We start from the raw sequence: 20,128 nt of genomic DNA, 5'->3' as shown, positions 1-20,128 counted from the left end.
ATCCCTCTGAAATTCATGTCGAAGCCCAAATCCTCAATGTGGCTGTATATAGAGATGGAGTCCAGAAGGAGGTAATTAAAGTTAACAGAGCTCATAGGGTAGCAACCTAATCCTATGGAGATGGTGTCCTTATAAGAGGGACAGACACCAGAGCTCTATCTGCCATGTGAGGATACAGCAAGGTGGTAGCTGTGTACAGGCCAGAAAGGGGGCTCTCACCAAAAACCCAACTTGATCTGGGACTTCTGTGAATAAAAAGATTCCCATTATGTAAGCCATCCAAGTTGTGGCATTTTGTTATGGTTGCTTGGGCAGATTAATATATACCACTTAACACAATTACGTGGTGATACATGTATAGACATTTGTCTACTTGTTCAATGTGTGGATTCTCATTAGACCATAAGTTGTGCAAGCAAGGTCATCCCTGTTCCATTTACCATCAGATATCTAAAAACCAGTACATACTTGGCATAAAGTAGAGACTTGTTAAATCTAATTGGATGGGTAATTTCAATAGTAACCAAATATGAGCTAATGTAGTAGTGGCCATAATTCTACAAGATAAACCAGTATGTGACTTAGAGTCCTATAGCCTTCTAAGTAAAATAATATTATTTGTGAAGATTCTAGTAAATTCAATATTTCTCAGAGAAGCTATATATATAAAAGTAAAAACAAAATAAAACAAAACAAAGAAAACCAAGCATTCTTTAATTGTTGAAAACAAGGGCATACATGCTACTTGCTGTAGTATTCTTCAGAATATTTGTTTTTCTCTGGTAATTTTAGGTTATAGAGCTCTGTAGCTAGGTCCTGTAGTTCTACCATTATTGATTCATATGAAATTAGACCACAACTGAGACAGAACTCTGTGATTCCACCTCTACAGCATTTCACCTTGCTAGGCCTAGTGTTTTCCCATCGTTAAGTGAGGGCTGATGATATGTGAAGCACAGCATTGCTCATTAATGCTTTTTAAGCTTTCAAAAAGCATGATGCCATATGTGGCAATGGTAAGATATCAATCTTGTGTAGAGTTAAGAACACAGTGTAAATGATGGCTTTCTTATCTTTTTTTTTTTTTTTTTTTTTTTTTGGCTTTCTTATCTTTAAGTCCTATCTGTCCATCCATGTGCTTTCTCTTCTGAGTCAGAGCATATATTCTCTTCTGCTGGGAAAACCTGACACAAAGTAAGGTATTATGAAAAATAATTCTTCAAAATTTAGAAGTAGTGATGGGTGGCTGAATGTGCTTTTTGGAGAGCTGATTGCAGCTCTGAAGGCTGTTCCACAGCACAAAGCCAGTCCCCAGGGCACTCAGGCTATGCTGTGTACAGAGGATGGTAGGAATTGCATGAGGCCAGTCACAGAAGAGCAGGGACAACAAACCTGTTCTTTCTCTGAGAGAGCTCCTAGAGGCAAAAGCTTTGAAGCACTGCACCTGAGAGGGTTCTGTGGCACTTTTCCTGTGGGTTCTTTATCCTGACATCAAGGTAAACTGCCTCAAAGAAAGAAAAGGTACTTGGCTATATTGGGGCCTCTGAAACATGATGTTTATATTTCTAGGGATATAAGAAAAAGACAACAAGAAATAAGACTACAAAAAACGTTTAGTGTCTATTGGAAAACTCTAATGCTACATAAGGAAAAAGCCATGAAAAGGAAGGTCTTGAACTTTGTGGAATGCTTTAATCCAGAGGTGCCAACCTTGGTCTTTGTCCTCAGCCCAGAAATACTGATGTGCATCAAGTGTTTTCCATGGAATGAATAAAAATGCCTTCTGTGTGTATGTGTTACTTTAAAAAAATATAGAAGTACTATTGGTGTGTATTTTTAACAGATTATTTAAAATGCCACTGAATTCTGGATAGCTTTTTGTTTGTTTATTTGTTATGTATTCTCTCACATAGCAGACCCCAAACAAACATATAATCACTATCTTATGTTGTGACACAAAATTCTGGTGTTAAAAGGGGATCCTCACACAAACTCTGTAGTTATACACCTTTATGATGTCCCTTTTCCCCTCATAATTTTCTCCAAAAAATACCATTCTTTCATCAATATCACTTTTTCTCAGATAATCCCCATCTGTGTTTCCTCATCCCCTGGGCTCTGAAAGAGAAGCCTTTCTTAACTGATGATCCTTCCCTCCGATGGTGAGAGGAGGAGCCCTTGGTATCCTTGCCCTCCATCACAGCCACCCGCCTGCCCTGGGACCTGCATGTACTGGAGAACCATGATGGGCGTTCTTTCTCAGGACAGACAGACCGACAGAAAATCTTAAGCTCCCAGATTTTCTTCCAGCCAAGAACAAGGACAAGCAGGGGAAGATGCTAAAAGATACTCCAGGAAGCGGGAGAAGGTTTTTATGACTGTTGTCCTCCAAGCAGTGCAACCCATACCAAGATCAGCGCAGCAAACGTGGATACTACCTTCCGTGTTTTGTGTGGGTTTCTCATTCTGGATGACTTCTTAATGTCCACTTCAGTGGTATTTACACATCCAGGCTAGAAATGGAAAAACAGAGAAACAAAGGAATCTTTGGTGGTGAGGTTTTTGATGCATGCATTAATGATGTGCCATCCATGTACCTGACTATTCTTTCTAAATGGCTACAACCACCCTCTCAGCAGAGCCAGTAAAAATATATATACTATACATTCACTCTTTGCATAAAAAGGACTTCAGATAATATTCTCGAAAAACTTCCAGAAAAATAGGAAAAGAAATGTATGGTCTTTGCCTGTGAAAGTGGGTATTGACATTAGTAGTTGCCAACCCAACAGACTCATATCAAGGGTGTCCAAAGACCAAGTGGATCATAGCCCAGCTGGTACCCGCACACAGCCCTGCTCACAGTGCCCTTCTATGTGAGGTGACACTGTTATTAAAAAGCTGTTTGCTTCCCAAGTTGGAAAAATACAATCTGTTGGCCCAGCTAAGTCCCAAAATGAATTTTTTTTACAATGATTCATGAAATCAGGGGAATATTTGTTTTCCATACATAGAATCGGAGTGTGGGCAGCCTGCTACTGGTTCTCTGACAACCTCAAAAGTATCTTTTCGTTGGATGTATTGTTCTATTGCACAGAAACACAGAGCTATAAAGCTTTGTTTTTGTATTTGGAGGAGGAGAGGGGAGGAGGAAAGGAGGAAGAAGAGAGAGATGGTGAGGGTGAAGAGAAGAAGAGGGAGAAGGGGAAGGGGAGGAGGGGGGTGGTGGGAGAGAGATGGAGATGATAAATCAGGAAAAAAAGAAGAAAGGAGATACAAGAATACAGGAGACCTTATATCTGGAAAGGTCCTTAGACATCATTTAGTCTTTAGAAGTGACTGCAAGGTAGTGGTTAATGTGGATTGTGTTTCATTAACTTTCAAGTTTTGGTACTAGATATAGGGATCTCTGGTGCTAGTAAAAAGTATTATGTTGTACAACTCTGCTCAGTTTCTCTATTTTTTTTCCCCACAGATTGCAAGATCATTAAAACATCAGATATAATTGAAAGTGATTTCAGAGAAACTACGAATGTGGAAAAAGACTTTCACGCAGTTGGGATGTTGTGCAAGGCATAGGGGCAAAAAGGTAACACTGGCGTGATTCCAGAAATAAGCTGTTCTCCACTGGCAGGCAAGGGGGTTCACTCTCTGGATAGGGAGGATATAGGGCATTTTCTTAAAGTGCCCTGTCCTGATAGCACAGCCATTGGGGCAAAATGCCACTATAGGAGTGTAAGGGATAAAGGAGTAAGTAAGGAAAGCCTTTTTTTCCTGATTTTTTTCCTACATATGTTGCATATGAAATATACAACCACAAACACATAAACACATGCATGTGCACACACACACACACACACTGCACTAAAATGTTAAATAAATCACAAATTTGGTTTGCATATCTAAATAGAAATAGCTGGTTTAGCACTATGGTCTGCTTGGCAATATAGGAGGAAGAGCACTTACCTGGGTGGGGTGTATTTACTAACTGACACTCAGCAATTCACTTTAGCTACCCCAGCATCAAACTGATCAATATCTGATAATCTGATTTAATTTTTCTGTGGTTGGTCAGGGAATGAATATTTTTAAAAAGACCCCCAGTGATTTTGATATGCAGCCAGGATTCACAACCATGATCTAGATGTAACAAAGATAATGTCAGGAAAACATTAAAGCAACATTAAAATGTTTTCATTTCCTATTAGATTTCCATTTCCTTGCAGCCTTCCATCTGTAAGCTTCAGTCCATTAGGAAACACTGAAATTCTTTAAGCTGTTATTGATTCAAGAGCCAAGTATGGTGAGACAGATTATAGAGATCTTCTTCTACATGTTAAGGAGTGGGAATAATGAGGATATGATATAGAGGAAAGAGAAGACATGACCTGGAGAAAAAAAAGACCATTTATTTTTTATTCAAGAAATGTTTATTTCTGCATCTAATTGCCAGATCTTGTGACCAATGGTGAAATACAAGGATGAATGCACAATTTTCTAATAAGCATGACAAAATGTGAATCATCACAATATGGGAGCACAGGATTGGAGAGAAGTTGGCATGGGCATTATTCAACAGAACATTTCATACTTCCATTATTATGTACATCCTCTTGGTTCCCACCAACATGGAAGATAAATATATATTTTTGGTATTTGAGCAAATTTTATCTCAATAAGACCATGTGGTCTTTGGTTATTTTAAAAAGGCAGTCATCTTTTTAAGGCATATATAACAGGTACCACTAGCTGGCACCAGATCCATGTGAAGTGTTATACCTAAATTGGTTTTCTGTACTACTAAACACAGCTTCCCAAAGAGAAATAAATAACATTACCATTACCAAGTAAGCACTAAATAAAAATGTTCAAATATGTGCTACTGGCCAGATATAATATTAAGTTCATAGTATTGTTCAATTTAAGGAATAATAATGAAGTAATATTTACATTAGCCTAGAAAAGAATCGCAAGTTATTCTAGTCATTCAAAGGTGTATTTATTTTCAACAGAATTAGGCTGTATTGTGACATTACTGTAACCCTATTTATTAAAAAGTAGAGTTTAATGCCTTGGAATCCATTCCTGAAGTAACAAAAGGATATTACTGAGAAATATTACTGTCATAGTGCTCATGTAAGTGTCTTAATGAATTGCGAACCAGAGCTGAAAATTTGGTTTCATCATTGATATTTTACTTAAAAGAATCTGAATACTATTCAGTTCCCATCATGGCAAAATGCCATTATTAGTTGTGGCAGAGGGCACTCTGTGCTCAGGATAACTTGGGAAAGTTGAGGACTCTTGAGTGAGGAGCAGCATGAAGACACAATAATAGAGAACCACTCTCTTGAATTCAGCCCCAGTGGCTGAAGTGAATTGGTGCAAACAATGTCCTAAATGATAAATGAATGCAGATTTAAGAATGAGGTGGCAGACAGAACTGATAATAAGAGATACACATATTCCTGGAAATTAGAAAAAAGATGTGATCTGGGAAAATTAATCTTTTGAATATTGAATATTGAGATATTTTGAATAATTATTAATTCAAATGAGATTAAGTTACTGGAAAAGATTTGTCATTTTGTAACTAACACAGTACAAGTTTTAAAAGTTCAATTTTCAATGTATTGTACTTCAGTGAAAATGATTCCTTACCCTTACATAAAGTGATTACAGATTTTAGAGTGTTTTATCTCAGGATAATTTTTAAACATTGAATTGATGCTTTTATTTCTGTCCTCGGGTCATTGAGGCTTACTAAATGCTCCATGCAAAGGAAGTTGTTGAAGGAAACTGCTCCAAAATTTTTTCCATTCAACCTCCTCTATAATATTTACTCATTTGGTTACTAATCAACCTTATTTGCTGGGCACAGATTCTGGATTATGTAATTCTGCTTTAGCACAAGCTGTGAATGAATTCTGAGAGTCCACAGACAGAAGGAAGGCTCTGGCAGCAAAAGGGAGAGAAATGTACCATGACATCTTGGAGCTGTGGATAGTGGTCAGGCCAGGTAGAAATTGCAGCCCATGGTAAGGATTTCAGTTTAAGTCTAAAGATAAGTGGAGGTCATAATGTAAGTGACTTGATATGATTTATATTTTTAAAAACTCACTGTGCCTTTCACAAAAATTAACTCAAGATGGATCACAGACTTAAATGTAAATGCTAAACTATAACCCTACGAGAAGATAAGCATAAGAGAAAATCTAGGTGACCTCAAGTTTGGTGATTCATGAGAGAAATTATTGATAAGTTGGACTTCATTAAAATTAAAAACTTCTGTGCTATGAAAGGCAAGCCACACTGGGAAAAAAACATTTACAAATGGTGCATTCGATGAAGACTGTTATCCCAAATATACAAAAAAACCTCTTAGAACTCAACAATGAGGGATGCCTGGGTGGCTCAGTGGTTGAGTGTCTGCCTCTGGCTTAGGTCATGATCCCTGGGTCCTGGGATGGAGTCCCACATCAGGCTCCCCACAGGAGCCTGCTTCTCCCTCTGCCTATGGCTCTGCCTCTATGTCTCTCATGAATAAATAAATAAAATATTAAAAAAAATAACCCTAAACAATGAGAAGATGAACAACCCAATTAAAAAATGGGTAAAAGGAAAAAAAATGGGTAAAGGTTCTCAACAGTCACCTCACTGAAGAAGATATATAGATGGCAGAGGTGTATGAAGAGATGTTATATATTATGGGTCATTAGAGAATTGCAAATTAAAACAAAGTCGAAATACCACTACACACTTAATAGAACAGCCAGGATCTAGAGCCCTGACAACATCAGATGCTGCAGGGCATATGAAGCAACAAGAACTCTCATTCTTAGTTGGTGGGAATGCAAAATGGTACAGCCCTGTACTGGAAGCCAGAGACTGGTGTTTTTTCTTCTTCTTTTTTTTTTTTTGTAATGCAAATGCTTGATTCAGGCTTTGATGACTGAGCAACCATTTCAAAGAGGCACCCACTTCAAAGACCTGCTATCTCAAAGAAACACAGCTTCAGCTACTCCACTCAAGAGGCAGGCTGCCTCCCACACTGAAGTTCCTTTGTTTTAGAGATCTTGATTGATTTCAACAACTGATAACCTTGGTTACTTGTTTTTGTTTTATTTTTGGTCTTTCTCTTCCAGGGCTTTAAATTCTTGTTCTTTTTATCTTTTAAATTCATCAATAAAAAGGGAGCCGATGAAACCTTAGGCCTCCAGTCTCAACCCCAGTAAAAGTATTACCCCAGGCCCATGTACTCCCTTGTCTCCTCAACCTCATTACGTAGTGCTAAATGTGCCATGTAATTACCGGGTTCTGTACATAAGTAATTCATAATTGCCAGAACGTGACGTCCTAAAGTATGTGAATGGATAAATGAACTGTAGTATGGAACACAATGAATAGTATTTAGGGCTAAAAAGAAATAAGCAATTAAGCCATGAAAAGACATGAAGAAACCTCAAATGCATATTATGAAGTGAAAGAAGTCAGTCTGGAAAGGCTACACTGTAGGATTCCAATTATATGACATTTTGGAAAAGGCAAAAGTATGGAGATAGTAAAAAGATCAGTGGCTTCCAGGGGTTAGGGAGAGGGATGGATGATGTAGGCAGAGCACAGAAAATATTTAGGGCAATGAAACTATTCAGTATGATACTATAATGGTGGATACATATCATTATACATTTGTTTAAAGCCATTGAATGTTCAATAATAAGAGTGAATCCTAATGTAAATAAATTATGGCCTCCTGATGACAAAGATGTGTCTGTGCAGTTTCATTGATTGCAACAACGATACTGCTCTGGTGAGGGATGCATTTTGAAGCTAGAATCAATACAACTTGCTGATGGACTGGGTCAGGGAGCACAGTGGGAGGAAAAGAGTCGACCACAATTCCTAGTTATTGGCAACTGGGTGAGATGGTACCATTTATTGAGATGAAGAAGCTTGGGAAAGAAACAGATGTAAACAAAGAGAAAAATCAAGGATGGCTCCTGGATTGCATTTACATACAATTTTAGTATCTTTACTAAGTTGTCCAACTAGAATATAGCTCTCTATGCAGTCACTGTCAAGATTCATGACTCAGAACATTTCAGCATTAAAGCTTGTATGATAATCTGTCCCTGGCCCATCCTTTTGTGTCTTTGACATTTTACTTCACTACTGGCAATATAAGCATATCACTGAATGGAAAAAGCAACATCTGATGGTCAGTTATGGAGAACCTGGTGGAGCGCCATCCCACTCAGAGCCTCTACTACACTTCTCTAAATTCTCCTCCAATGCATCCTACCAGACTCTCCTAATCAGCTCTGGTTGAAATCAGACTACTTCCACTTAACATCTAGTAACTGTCTGTTCATCCTTCCGTGATAGTCCCTTTTTATAAACTTGCAGCTGCCACACAGGCACAAGTACAGCCAGACTGTCACAGTTCTCAACAAGCTATCAAGAAGACTACAATGAGTAAGTTTGTTATGGCTCCTTGGTTATCTCTGGCAATTCTGTTTCATGTTCAGCTTTTAAATAGTTAAAATATTCCCAATTAGAATTGCTTTGGAATTAAAAAAATCATTCGGTAGAGGTTGAGTTGTCACACTTACCTTGAATAAAATATGAGCTCTTTCAGAAAGTGACAAAGTTCTGAGGCAGGCATGCATGAACCCTTCTTTTCTGTTACCCTTGGGTCTGCCATTCACACAAGTGGTTGATTTTTTATTATTTTTTTATGCTGGTTACAATTTGAGGACATACAAAGATTTTCAATTAGGCGAAATAAAAGAGCCCTCTAATATTGAAAACACACATTCCAACTTGCTGTACACTGTGGAGTCCTGGGTTGGCATCTAGGGCACTTCCGTAACCTTCAGTGAAGTGGCATTTGGGTTTGCATTATGTCACTGTTCCTCTCGGATCTCACTCATGGGAAGGTGAGCAGCAACAACATTTTGGGATTCCTGGTACATATGCTTATTATCATCAAATGCCTTAAAACTTTTGACTTTAATTCTTGAGGTGTTTGTTAAATGTGGGCATGAACCTAAACTAGCTCTCTAATGGCAATGGAAATTACCCTAGCATAAAAGTTAAGAGCCAAAAAGTAGGAAAATGGGTCAGTTAACTGAATTTATGAAAATGGTTTTATAGATATTACTATCTTTAGTACTGGTGATTTAATAGCATGCTGTAACCAGTGAAGAGAACCAAATAAAATTCCTAATAATATGAGTAACTCACAATAAGTTCAAAAGGCTTATAATAATTGTTATAACAAATAACAGTGGGACAAGTAGAAAATAACAAGTTCATGAAAATCAGTGGATATTGCAAGTGGCCTTGAATTCAATAGCCTTGCATTACAAAGGATAAGGGAGGCTAAGCCATATGTTCCCAAATGGAAAAAAAAGCATACTTCCTTTTCCAGGCCAGACACACAGAGAAAGGCTGTCTGTAACACACACTTCAGCTCAGCAAGACCTCTATAAAGAAGATGAATTTCAAAGACACACTCTGTTGCATAAAATTTGATTTCCAAAAGTAGGAAAAGATAAGTATTTTATTTATCTAGTGGTGTCAGAAAGGAGAAGTTCCTATAAAGTTATTTTCCAGATTACATATTTATCACTAAGAGCCAAAACTCAATTTTGTTTTCATACTAAAAAATGATCTTTTAAAGTAATTCCCACACATTTCTACATTCTTACATAATTATATCCAAAGCAATGCAATCTTTTCTTATTGATTCAAGGTCATTATTGAGAATGACACTGTGCCATCCTTAAGATGGTATGTCTATGAGGCTAGATGGCCCTAATTCAATGTTTTTTGAGCTTTTTTGTCATTTTATGCCATTTTTAAAATGCCTCTGCCTTCTGCCTGTCAGTTGTCAGTTTTGCTGCTCTCAGTGTCCTTGCCCCCAAGCACCACCCCATCATCTTCTTATCTGTTACTTGGGTTCTGACAGCGGTCAGGAAACTAGACAAATACTTCTTGAACACAGTATCTCACATCTTAGCGAATGAGCCAAACAAACTACCCAAGTTAGAATGTAGCTATTTTAACAAATTCTTTGGGCATAAGTTTAGGAGTTTATTCTTGGCTAAGTTTTGGATAGAATGATGAAAAGTTTGGATATGTGAGGAAGGAAGTATAAGAATGATGACAAAGGAAATGCAAACAAGTTCTCATGATATCTCCTGGAAAGTTTATCAGGACGTAAATATTCTACAAGCTATAACTGAGTGGATCAGAGTAGATGACATGAGACATTTGTCTGGAGTTCTGAGATACAGGAAGACACAGGGAAAGGGAGAAGGTGATTCATTCTGTGCTCTCAGGGGTGGGAGGAAAATATATGTGCAGTGAGAGACTGGGCATCTTACAGGAGTGTCTGCCCCAAATTCTGCAAGTGAACAATCATGCACCCTGCTCTATACCAGCCACCTGTGGGGAAAGCCTTCCAGATACAGCACTAGTTTTAGTTCAGTTGCTCAGAAAGGGCACTGACAAGCCAAGAGCTCCTCTCACCTCCCTCACTCCATTATTCATTGCCTTTGCAGCAAAGGCCATCAGCATCCACCAGGATGTTCATGTCATGACCTGGAAGTCATCAGTGACCCCTCACTTTCCCTTATTTCCCACGTCATTCAACAGCAAGTCTTGTGCACTTTACCTCCAAACACATCTTGAACTTATCTGCTCTCCTTGTGCCACCAACCTGGTCCAAGTTGCTATTATCTCCCACTGGACTCTCTCAGCAGCCTTTTGATTTCTCTTTATCAATCCTTTCTTGCTTTCTTCTTCCGACCCCCAAATTGTTCTCTGTACAGCAGTCTTACTGGCCATTTAAAACTATAGCCATGTCATCATGCTCCTCTTCAAACTTCTGCATACTTCTCACCATATTTCAGATAAAAGGCAAACTCTCTGCTACATAATGGCTTCTGTCTACCTTTCCAAATCTGTTTGGTATCTCTTTGCCTCTGCTCACTTCACTCCAACCTCACTGGCCTTCTTCCTATTCCTCACATGTGTCAGTTTCTTCCCTTTGGACTGACTGCTACTTCTTTCCCCAGTACTCTATTCTGGTCTGAGAGAGGCCTTTACTGGACTACCTGGTCTTCAACCCTCCTAACCATATCACCCTGTTTTTAAGTGCACTTGCCTCTATCTGGAATATTCTTGTATATTATATTTGTTTATTTTTTCTCTACCAAAAAGTAAGCTCCTCAAATATACTTTGTCTGCTTTGTTTAATATTATCACCAGAGACTGAATTTTTCTGTTACCTACTATGTGCTTAATGAATACTTCATGAATGAATGAATAAATAAATGAGAGAAATCATAGATTATATATAATATTTATTTTTGAACGCTACTCATGTTAAATATATAAAATGAGTTTTATTTACCATGTTTGGTATATTGTGTCTCTCTGTGTGTGCGTGTTTGAGACTACTGGTACCTATAACTTTCAGACCAATAGGTCATTAACTATCATTATTATCATGCATTAATTGAGCCAGAAACATATGGTCTAACTCTTCAGTTAGACTTAAAAGAAAAAATTCTGGTACAATAAAATTTAGCTCAAATGTTTTTCTCTTGAAATTTAAGTAGTTGCTTGGTAAGTATATATGGCTAATAATATATTGCTTCCAGATTTTATGGGGGTTGAGTATTTAAAAAGCAGGAGTACACTGGGAACTTACAAAGGTTCAGTTTTCGAGAAGGCAATATGAGCAAGCTCTTCTGCCTCTGCATTTATAATTTTGTTTCAAACTTATCTCCATTTTGACTTATAAACATTCAAAGACAAGTAAAAAAACTGTGCCTCTCTGCATTTTCCTCACCTGGATGTTTAAAGTACAGCAGAGTTAAGAGAAAACAACTGAATTACAGGACACTATAATACATCTCATGAATCAGTTTTTGATTTTCAAAAGCATGTGGATTTTTAACAATATAAAGTCATTCAATCCATGAACATGGTATGTCTTTCCATTTGTCTGTGTCTTGTTTAATTTTTATCATCAATATTTTGTAGTTTTCGATATACAAGTCTTTCATCTCCTTTTTAAAGTTTATTCCTAAGTATTTTGTTCTTTCTGTGTGTCCTGGGATTATTTTCCTAATTTCCCTTTCAGATAATTTGTGGTTAGAGATTGGAAATCCTTGCACACTATCGATAGGAATGCAAAATGGTGCTGCCATTATGGAAAACGGTATGGACATTTCCCTAAAAATTAAAAATAGAACTACCAAAAAACACAGTAACCCCACTTCTGAGTATTTATCTAAAATAACTAAAATCAGAATCTACAAGAGATATCAGTACTCTCATGTTAACTGCTGCAGCACTATTCACAATGGTTAAGGTATGGAAACAACCTAAATGTCCCCTGACAAAGGAAGGAAAATAAATTGTAGTAAATACATGTGACAGGATACTATTCAGCCTGAAAGAAAAAACATCCTGCGATATATGGCAACATGGATGAACCCAGAGGTCATTATGCTGTTAAATCAGCCAGACAACCTAGAAGAAATGGATACGATCTTAGAAACATACAGTCTTCTGAAACTGAACCAGAAGGAAAGAGAAAACCTGAATGGATCATTTACAATTAATGAAACTGAATCAGTAATAAAAAACTTCCAAAGAATAAAAAGTCCAGAACCAGATGGATTCACAGGTGAATTCTACCAGACATTTAAAGAAGAATTAATACCTATTCTCCTTAAACTATTCCAAAGAAATAGAAGAAGAAGAAGAAGAAGAAGAAGAAGAAGAAGAAGAAGAAGGAAAATCTCCAAATACATTCTGTGAGGCCAGGATTACCTTGATACTACAACAGCACAAGGACATCACAGAAAAATATCTATTGGCCAATAACCCTCATGAACATTCATGCAAAGGTCTTCAACAAAATATCAGCAACCACATACCACAATACATTAAAAAATTGTGTATCATAATCAAGTGGGTTCAGGATAGTTCAATATTCACAAATCAATGTCAGACAAACACATCAACAAAATATAGGATAAAAATAATTCAATAATTTCAATAGATTAAGAAAAAGCATTTGACAAGATTCAACATCCATTCATGATAAACACTCTCAACCAAATGGAGAGGAATATACCTCAACACAATAAAGGCCATAGATGAAAAATTCACAGCCAACATCATCTTCAAGATGTCCCTGAGGATAGAAACAAGACAAGGATGTCTACCCTTGCCACTTCTATTCAACATAGTACTGGATGTCCTAGCCACAGCAATAAGACATAAAAAGAGATAAGAGGCATCCATATCGATAAAGAAGAAGTTAAATTGTCATTATGTACAGATGACATAATACTATCCATAGAAAATCCTAAAGATCTCATCAAAAAGTCACTAGAAGTAACAAATGAATTCAGTAAAGTGGCAGGATACAAAAGTAGAAATTTGTGGCATTTATATACACTAACAATGATGTTGCAGAAAGAGAAATTTAAAAACAACACCATTTACAATTGCAGCAAAAGATTAAGATACCTATGAATAAACTTAACCAAAGAAGTGAAAGACCTGTACTCTGAAAACTATGAAACACTGATAAAAGAAATTGAAGATGACACAAACAAATGGAAAGATATTCATGCTCATGATTTTAAGAACTAATATTGTCAAAACATCTGTATTAGCAAAGCAATTTGCAGATTCAATGTGATCTCTACCAAAATGCCAACAGCATTTTTTGAAAAAATTAGAGCAAATAATACTAAAATTTGTATGGAACCTTGGAAGACCTTGAATAGTCAAAGCAATCATGACAAAGAACAAAGCTGGAGGTATCACAATTTCAGATTTCAAGATATATCACAAAGCTATAGTAATCAGAAGAGTGTGGTCTTGGCACAAATAGACACATAGATCAACAGAATAGCATAGAGATGCCAGAAATAAACCCACATTTACAAAATCAATTAATCTATGACAAAGGAGGCAAGAATATACAATGGGGGGAAAAGACAGTCTTTTCAATAAATGATGGTGGGGAAACAGATACATGCAAAAGAATGAAACCAGACTACTTTCTAGTACCATATACAAAAATAAAGCAAAAATAGATTAAAGACCTAAACATGTGACCTGAAATCATAAAAATTCTAGAAGAGAATACAGGCAGTAGTTTCTCTGTCATCAGCTATAGCAACATTTTTCTAGATAAATCTCCTAAGGCAAGGGAAACAAAAGCAAAAACAAATTATTAAGACTACATTAAAATAAAAAGCTTTTTTCACAGCAAAAGGAACCATCAAAAATAAAAAAGCACCCTACTGAAAGGGAGGGAGAAGATACTTGCAAGTGATATATCCAATAAGGAGTTAAAATCCAATATGTATAAAGAATTCATACAACTCAATACCAAAAAAAACTAATAATAATCTTATAATAAAATGGGCAGAGGACTTGAATAGACATTTTTCCAAAGAGGACATGCAGATGGCCAACAGATACATGAAAAGTTGTTCAACATCACTAATCCTCTGGGAAGTGCAAATCAAAACCACAATCAAATATCACCTCAGACCTGTTAAAAGGGCTAAAATAAAAAAGACAAGCAACAAGTGTTGGTGAGGATGCAGAGAGAGAGGAATCTTCATGCGCTACTGGTGGGGATACAAACTGGTGCAGCCACTGTGGAAAATAGCATGGAGGTTCCTCAAAAGTTAAAAATATAACTACCCAATGATCCAGCAATTACTACTGGGTATTTATGCAAAGAATACAACAACACTAATTCAAAGGGATACATGCACCCTATGTTTATTGGAGCATTATTTACAGTAGCCAAGACATGAAACAACTTAAGCATGGATAAGGAAAATGTGGCATATATACACAATGGAATATTAAGCTTCCATTAAAAGGATGAGATCTTGACATTTATGACAAAATGGATGGATCTAGAGGGTATCAAGCTAAGTGAAATAAGTTAGACTGATAAAGAGAAATACCATATGATTCCACTCATAAGTGGAATCTAAAAAACATGAATAAACAAATAAAAAGCAGAATCATCACTATAAATACAGAGAACAAACTGATGGCTGTCAGAGAGGAGGAAGGTGGGGGGTTGGGCAAAACGGGTGAAAAGCTGAGGAAGATTCAGGCCTCCAGTTATGGAATGATTAAGTCATGGGAATAAAAAGCAGAACATGAGGAATATGGTCAATGATATTGTAGTAGTGATGTAATAGGACAAATGGGAGCTATTCTTGTGAATACAGCATAATGTGCAAACTTGTCAAATTACCAAGTTGTACACCTGAAACTAATATAACATAGTGTATCAGCTATTATACTCAAAAAATTAAATAAAGTAGAAATAAATTCATAAATAAGCCAGTCACAGCAAAACAAATACTATATGACTGCACTTTTATGAAGTATCTAAAATGGTCAAATTCACAGAATTGAACGGTGGAATGATAGTTTCCAGGGGCTAGGGGTAGGGGTGGGGAATAGGATTTGCTAATTATCAGGCATAACATTTGAGTTAAGGAAAATGAACAAGCTCTAGAGATCTGATCTCATGGTAAGTATTCTTACCACAATAAAAAGTTAAACAGAATGTGAGCTTTAGACATAGAATAAAAGAACTTAGTTTCTAAAGGACTCATTTTGTTATTACCACTGTTCTTCTTTGCTCTGTATTATGAAATTAAAGATTAAAACCTCTACGAATGGGGCACCGTGGTGGTTCAGTTGGTTAAGCATCTGCCTTTGACTCAGGTCATGATCTTGGGGTACTGGGATCAAGCCCCCTATTGGGTCCCTGCTCAGCAGAGAGTCTGCTTCTCCCTCTGCTTCTCCCCAGATCTCCATGCTCTCTCTATTTCATAAAAAAATAAGTAAGTAAATAAATAAATAAATAATCTTAAACCCCCAAATCTCTAGAAAAAAACCACATTCAAGATGTAAAGCAATTCAAAGAATACAGATAATAATAGCAGTTCTTACATGGTGGACTACTTTGTCATTTTCCAACTATTATCCCATTTGAGCTTAGTAAACATTTCACAAACTACACAGGTCAGCCACTCTGAACCTAATTTTTACTGAAACATAATATCAAAGACTTGCACATTAGAAGAAGTCATCAATCTTAATCTGGTCAAATTTAGCACTCAATTCATGATTTTTTCTGATAATTTCTATGACAGAAGTCATTCAACTTTAGCTGTTGCAATGGGCATCCTTCTTTCCCTAAAACAACCCCATCTATGGCACATTCTTTAGAATGTAGAAAATCTTTTTGTGAGTCACTTATTTAAAGAGTTATGCTATGTTTTAAAATGTTACTACTATATGAAAAGAACAAAACAGCATGAATACAAAATCGTTAAGATCATGGGCTATATATTCTTGGAAGATAAGGAACCCTTGGGTTAGCCTGCGTGTCTTCTCCTAAACAGTGAAGGTAAGGGTAATGGTGTCAAATTCACTGCTGTATGAAATAATGTGGAAAAAGACTAGCATATTTTGATACATAAAGCACATATGTTAATTACTGTTATTATTGAAAGTGAAGTTTGACATACAGAAAATAATCACATAGCAAGGAACTGGGTCTTTCAGATTGGTAGGATTCGAGGAAGCTACTAATTAAAAACAAGTTGAACTCTACTGAATGGAAGTAAAAAAATAAACAAAATGAACAAACTTTAGCAATTTAAAATGAGATACCATATTTTAAAAATAAATAAGTAAGTACCTTTTTGGGACTAATTATATGGTGGTGTGGGAGGCAAGACTGTAGAGAGTTGTTTCAGTTCAAAATCCTTCAGCTACATCAAGTCAGGCACCAGATTAATACAGTTGAGTTTCATTTCCTCAATGGCTGCTTTAACTTTTCATTTCTCAAAGGGCTAACTTCTAACATTTGAAAATATGTACTGGCAAATAGTCTTTATATTGAAGTTGATGATAATGAAATGTAATTTGCTTTGAAAAATACAGTTTTTAATTGTGAGAAGGTATGTAAAATTGTTGGGGGAAATAGAAGAGCTAAGGAGAAATTTTCTAGAGCTTTCTGGGTTTGAGAGAGAATTTGTTTTTTTCTCATTAATTTAGATTGTTTTTAATTTTAATTTATTTTTCTCAGGAAAGTTCATTTGAAGCGGACACATGGTGTCAGATTAAGAGAACACAGCCTTTCTTTTGTCTCTTTTTCCCAGTACAATTTGGGGAAATTGTATCGAGGAAAATCAAATGAACAGCAAAAACAGAGCCCAAATAATCACTGCTCCCTATGGAATCAGAATTCATGCTGGTCCTGTCAGTATTGGCAGGCTGAGTCCACTTTTGTTGGCTTGGTTTATAGACTATGTGCACTTGTGCATGTGTTTGTGTATGCATGTTTTTAACTTTTTAATTTCACTTGACTTCAAATCTATAGAAAAAATTGCATGAAAGTTCAAAGGACTCCACAGATTCTTTCCCAGACTCTCCAACTATTTTTACTCAATTTCTCTGCCTATAGACCCTTTCTGCTAGCAAACAGGACTTCACTTCAGCGATCGTAGGAATGGTCCAAGAGGCTGGTTTCTCAGTAGCACAGCAGAGCTAAGGCTTTTCTTTTCTTCCCAGCATTTGCCCAGACCCCCAGCAGATGCAAGATACCATCAGTATTTGGGATCAATACTCTCCTCTCCTCACCTCCTTGAGATGTTGGCTTTTGGTCCTCAGGACCTTGCTCCCAGCATCACCCCAGGCACAACCATATCTTCACCATTTCAGAAGGAATAAGACAGAAATCTGAGCACTACATTTTGAAAAGCTGCCAACCCACAAGCTGTAGGAACACCAATTTAATAAAGGGGAAAACAGTTTTTATTCTCACTCTACCCATGGCTCACATAAATAGCATCAGATATTACATAATAATAGGACACTGTATCTCCAAAACTATTCAGGGATAGAAAGAACACACAAAGGATAAAAGATGTAACTAGGGAGCAAAAAAGAAACAGTTTCACTCACAGAGGCTCATGATAGTTACATTGTCAAAATATTTTTTAATCCAAAGGAACAGATCAGAATAATAGACAGAAACGCTGTTCTTTTTTTTTTTTTCATAACACAAAAGGAGATTTAAATTTGGATGAACACATCTTGGATTTCCTAAAACAGTTAAGAATCAATAGCTGGATCATGGACTATTGGTAGAGGAGGAGGCAGCATCATGAGCACAGGCCTATTTGAGCATTAAAGACAGAAAACTGCAACATTTCTATTGACTTCAGCATAATTTCTCATGGACATCTCAAAATTGACAATGCCAAAAGTTATAATAGGAATATTACTGAGACTTTTCACCAATATTGGGAAATATATTAACATTCTGCTACAAAGCTCCAAGTGAACACATGAAATTATGTATGTAAATTATACATACAGTACAAAAGTAAAAGCTACCCATCTGACACATACACAATCTATAGATTACTATATCTGCTGGTTCAAGTCCAGAATTAGCCTTGGGGGTTTCTAGGTTTGATACCTGTCCCACTTACACAGCACATTTCACACTGTGGCTCTTTCCAGCAGCCTAATATGGGTGATGATATTCAGTTCCTTCTCAAAGATGTTGTGACGACAGACATATAGTGCCATTTGCCTGCCTCAGAGATAAAGCAAATATACAAAGCACAATAAAAAAGCATGAAATCTTGCCATTTGCAACACGGATGGAGCTAGAGAGTATTGCACTAAACAAAGTAAGTCAGAGAAACACAAATACCATATGATTTCACTCATATGGTGAATTTAAGAAACAAAGTAAATGAGCAAAGGGAACAAAAGAGAGAGGTAAAGCAAAAAACCAGACTCTTAACTATAGAGAACAAACTGAAGGTTACCAGAGAGGAGGTGGGTAGAGGATGAGCTAAAAAGAAGGGCACTTGAAAGGCACCAAAAAACCTAACGAATGAAAAGTTCAATTAATCATTTAACTGCATTTTACTATTGTAAAATAAAAAAAACTAGTTGATGTACACAAAGGTGGCCCTGATGCAATAAAATAGCTATGTATTATGAATTTACAAAGAAAAATTGAACACTATTTAAATAGAGATTGCATGAGATTTTAGAGCAAATGCTAGGCTTTTAGTCCTAAGTAAGGACTTGAGTCTAAGCCCTATGATAGTTAAGAAAACTCAACTCCTCAGATTCTTGTTTATAAATTAAGGACAATAATTACCCACCCTACAAAATCTCTGTAAATAATTAATGACATAATGAATGTAAGGAGCTTTGGTGTAAAGGTACTAATCGTTTTATTAATTGTTATTGACAGAAATCTACAATTATTGTTTGCTTACATTTTGTAGACAGAAGTCCATGTGGCATGTATTTTACACGTGTTTCAGTTGAATACTGTACATTTGAACAGAGACACAGCTTGTATAGCTAAGAATCTGGAGCTCACAGACAATGCCAGAAATCAATGAGTTTTGTGACAGCTGACAAAGTTCTGTTGATTCAGGACTAGTCACTGATGCTCTCAAATATCAGAGTCCTGTGACAGCAAAACCTGTGCAATTTTATTTATTTATTTATTTTTCTTAAAGATTTCATTTATTTATTCATGAGAGACGGGGGGTGGGGGGTGCGCAGAGATATAGGCAGAAGGAAAGCAGGCTCCATGCAGGGAGCCCGATGTGGGACTTGATCCCGGAACTCCAGGATCACCCCTGGGCAAAAGGCAGGCATGCAAATGCTGAGCCACCCAGGCATCCCAAAACCTGTGTAATTTTTAAACCTGTGTCCTGCATCAGTATGTTGAGTGTCATCCAAAAGAGTGTAAGCAGGAAAGAAGGAGAGCAGGTATTATTAATTCACTCATAAATTCAAACTATATGCATTTAGTGTCCACTATATGGTACTGTGCTGAATATAGTGAGGAGCAAGCTAACTGTAAGAGTGAAGACTCTGCCCTCTTACGGAGGATGGATACTACTGCACGCATGCCTGCCATCTCATTCCCAGTAATAAAAGTCACTTGTATAAGATGCTTTCATATTACTCTTTAAAGTTTTGTGTTGCTTAGTATTTTAAG

The 20,128-nt window shown here is 36.7% G+C and overlaps 1 protein-coding gene across 6 annotated transcripts in view; it reads right to left on the bottom strand.

Annotated features, from left to right (window-relative positions):
* Positions 1–20,128, bottom strand: part of RGS7 (regulator of G protein signaling 7) — a 581,352-nt gene that overhangs the window by 36,477 nt on the left and 524,747 nt on the right. For all 6 annotated transcript variants that reach the window (XM_077901487.1, XM_077901490.1, XM_077901486.1 and 3 more), the window contains one exon: positions 2,439–2,513. In XM_077901487.1, the coding sequence (XP_077757613.1) occupies positions 2,439–2,513 (75 nt within the window). The remainder of the gene's footprint in view (positions 1–2,438; positions 2,514–20,128) is intronic.

The sequence above is a fragment of the Canis aureus genome, chromosome 6 (assembly GCF_053574225.1).
Source record: "Canis aureus isolate CA01 chromosome 6, VMU_Caureus_v.1.0, whole genome shotgun sequence".
Classification (NCBI taxonomy): domain Eukaryota; kingdom Metazoa; phylum Chordata; class Mammalia; order Carnivora; family Canidae; genus Canis; species Canis aureus.
This window is presented reverse-complemented; position numbering and strand designations above follow the sequence as displayed.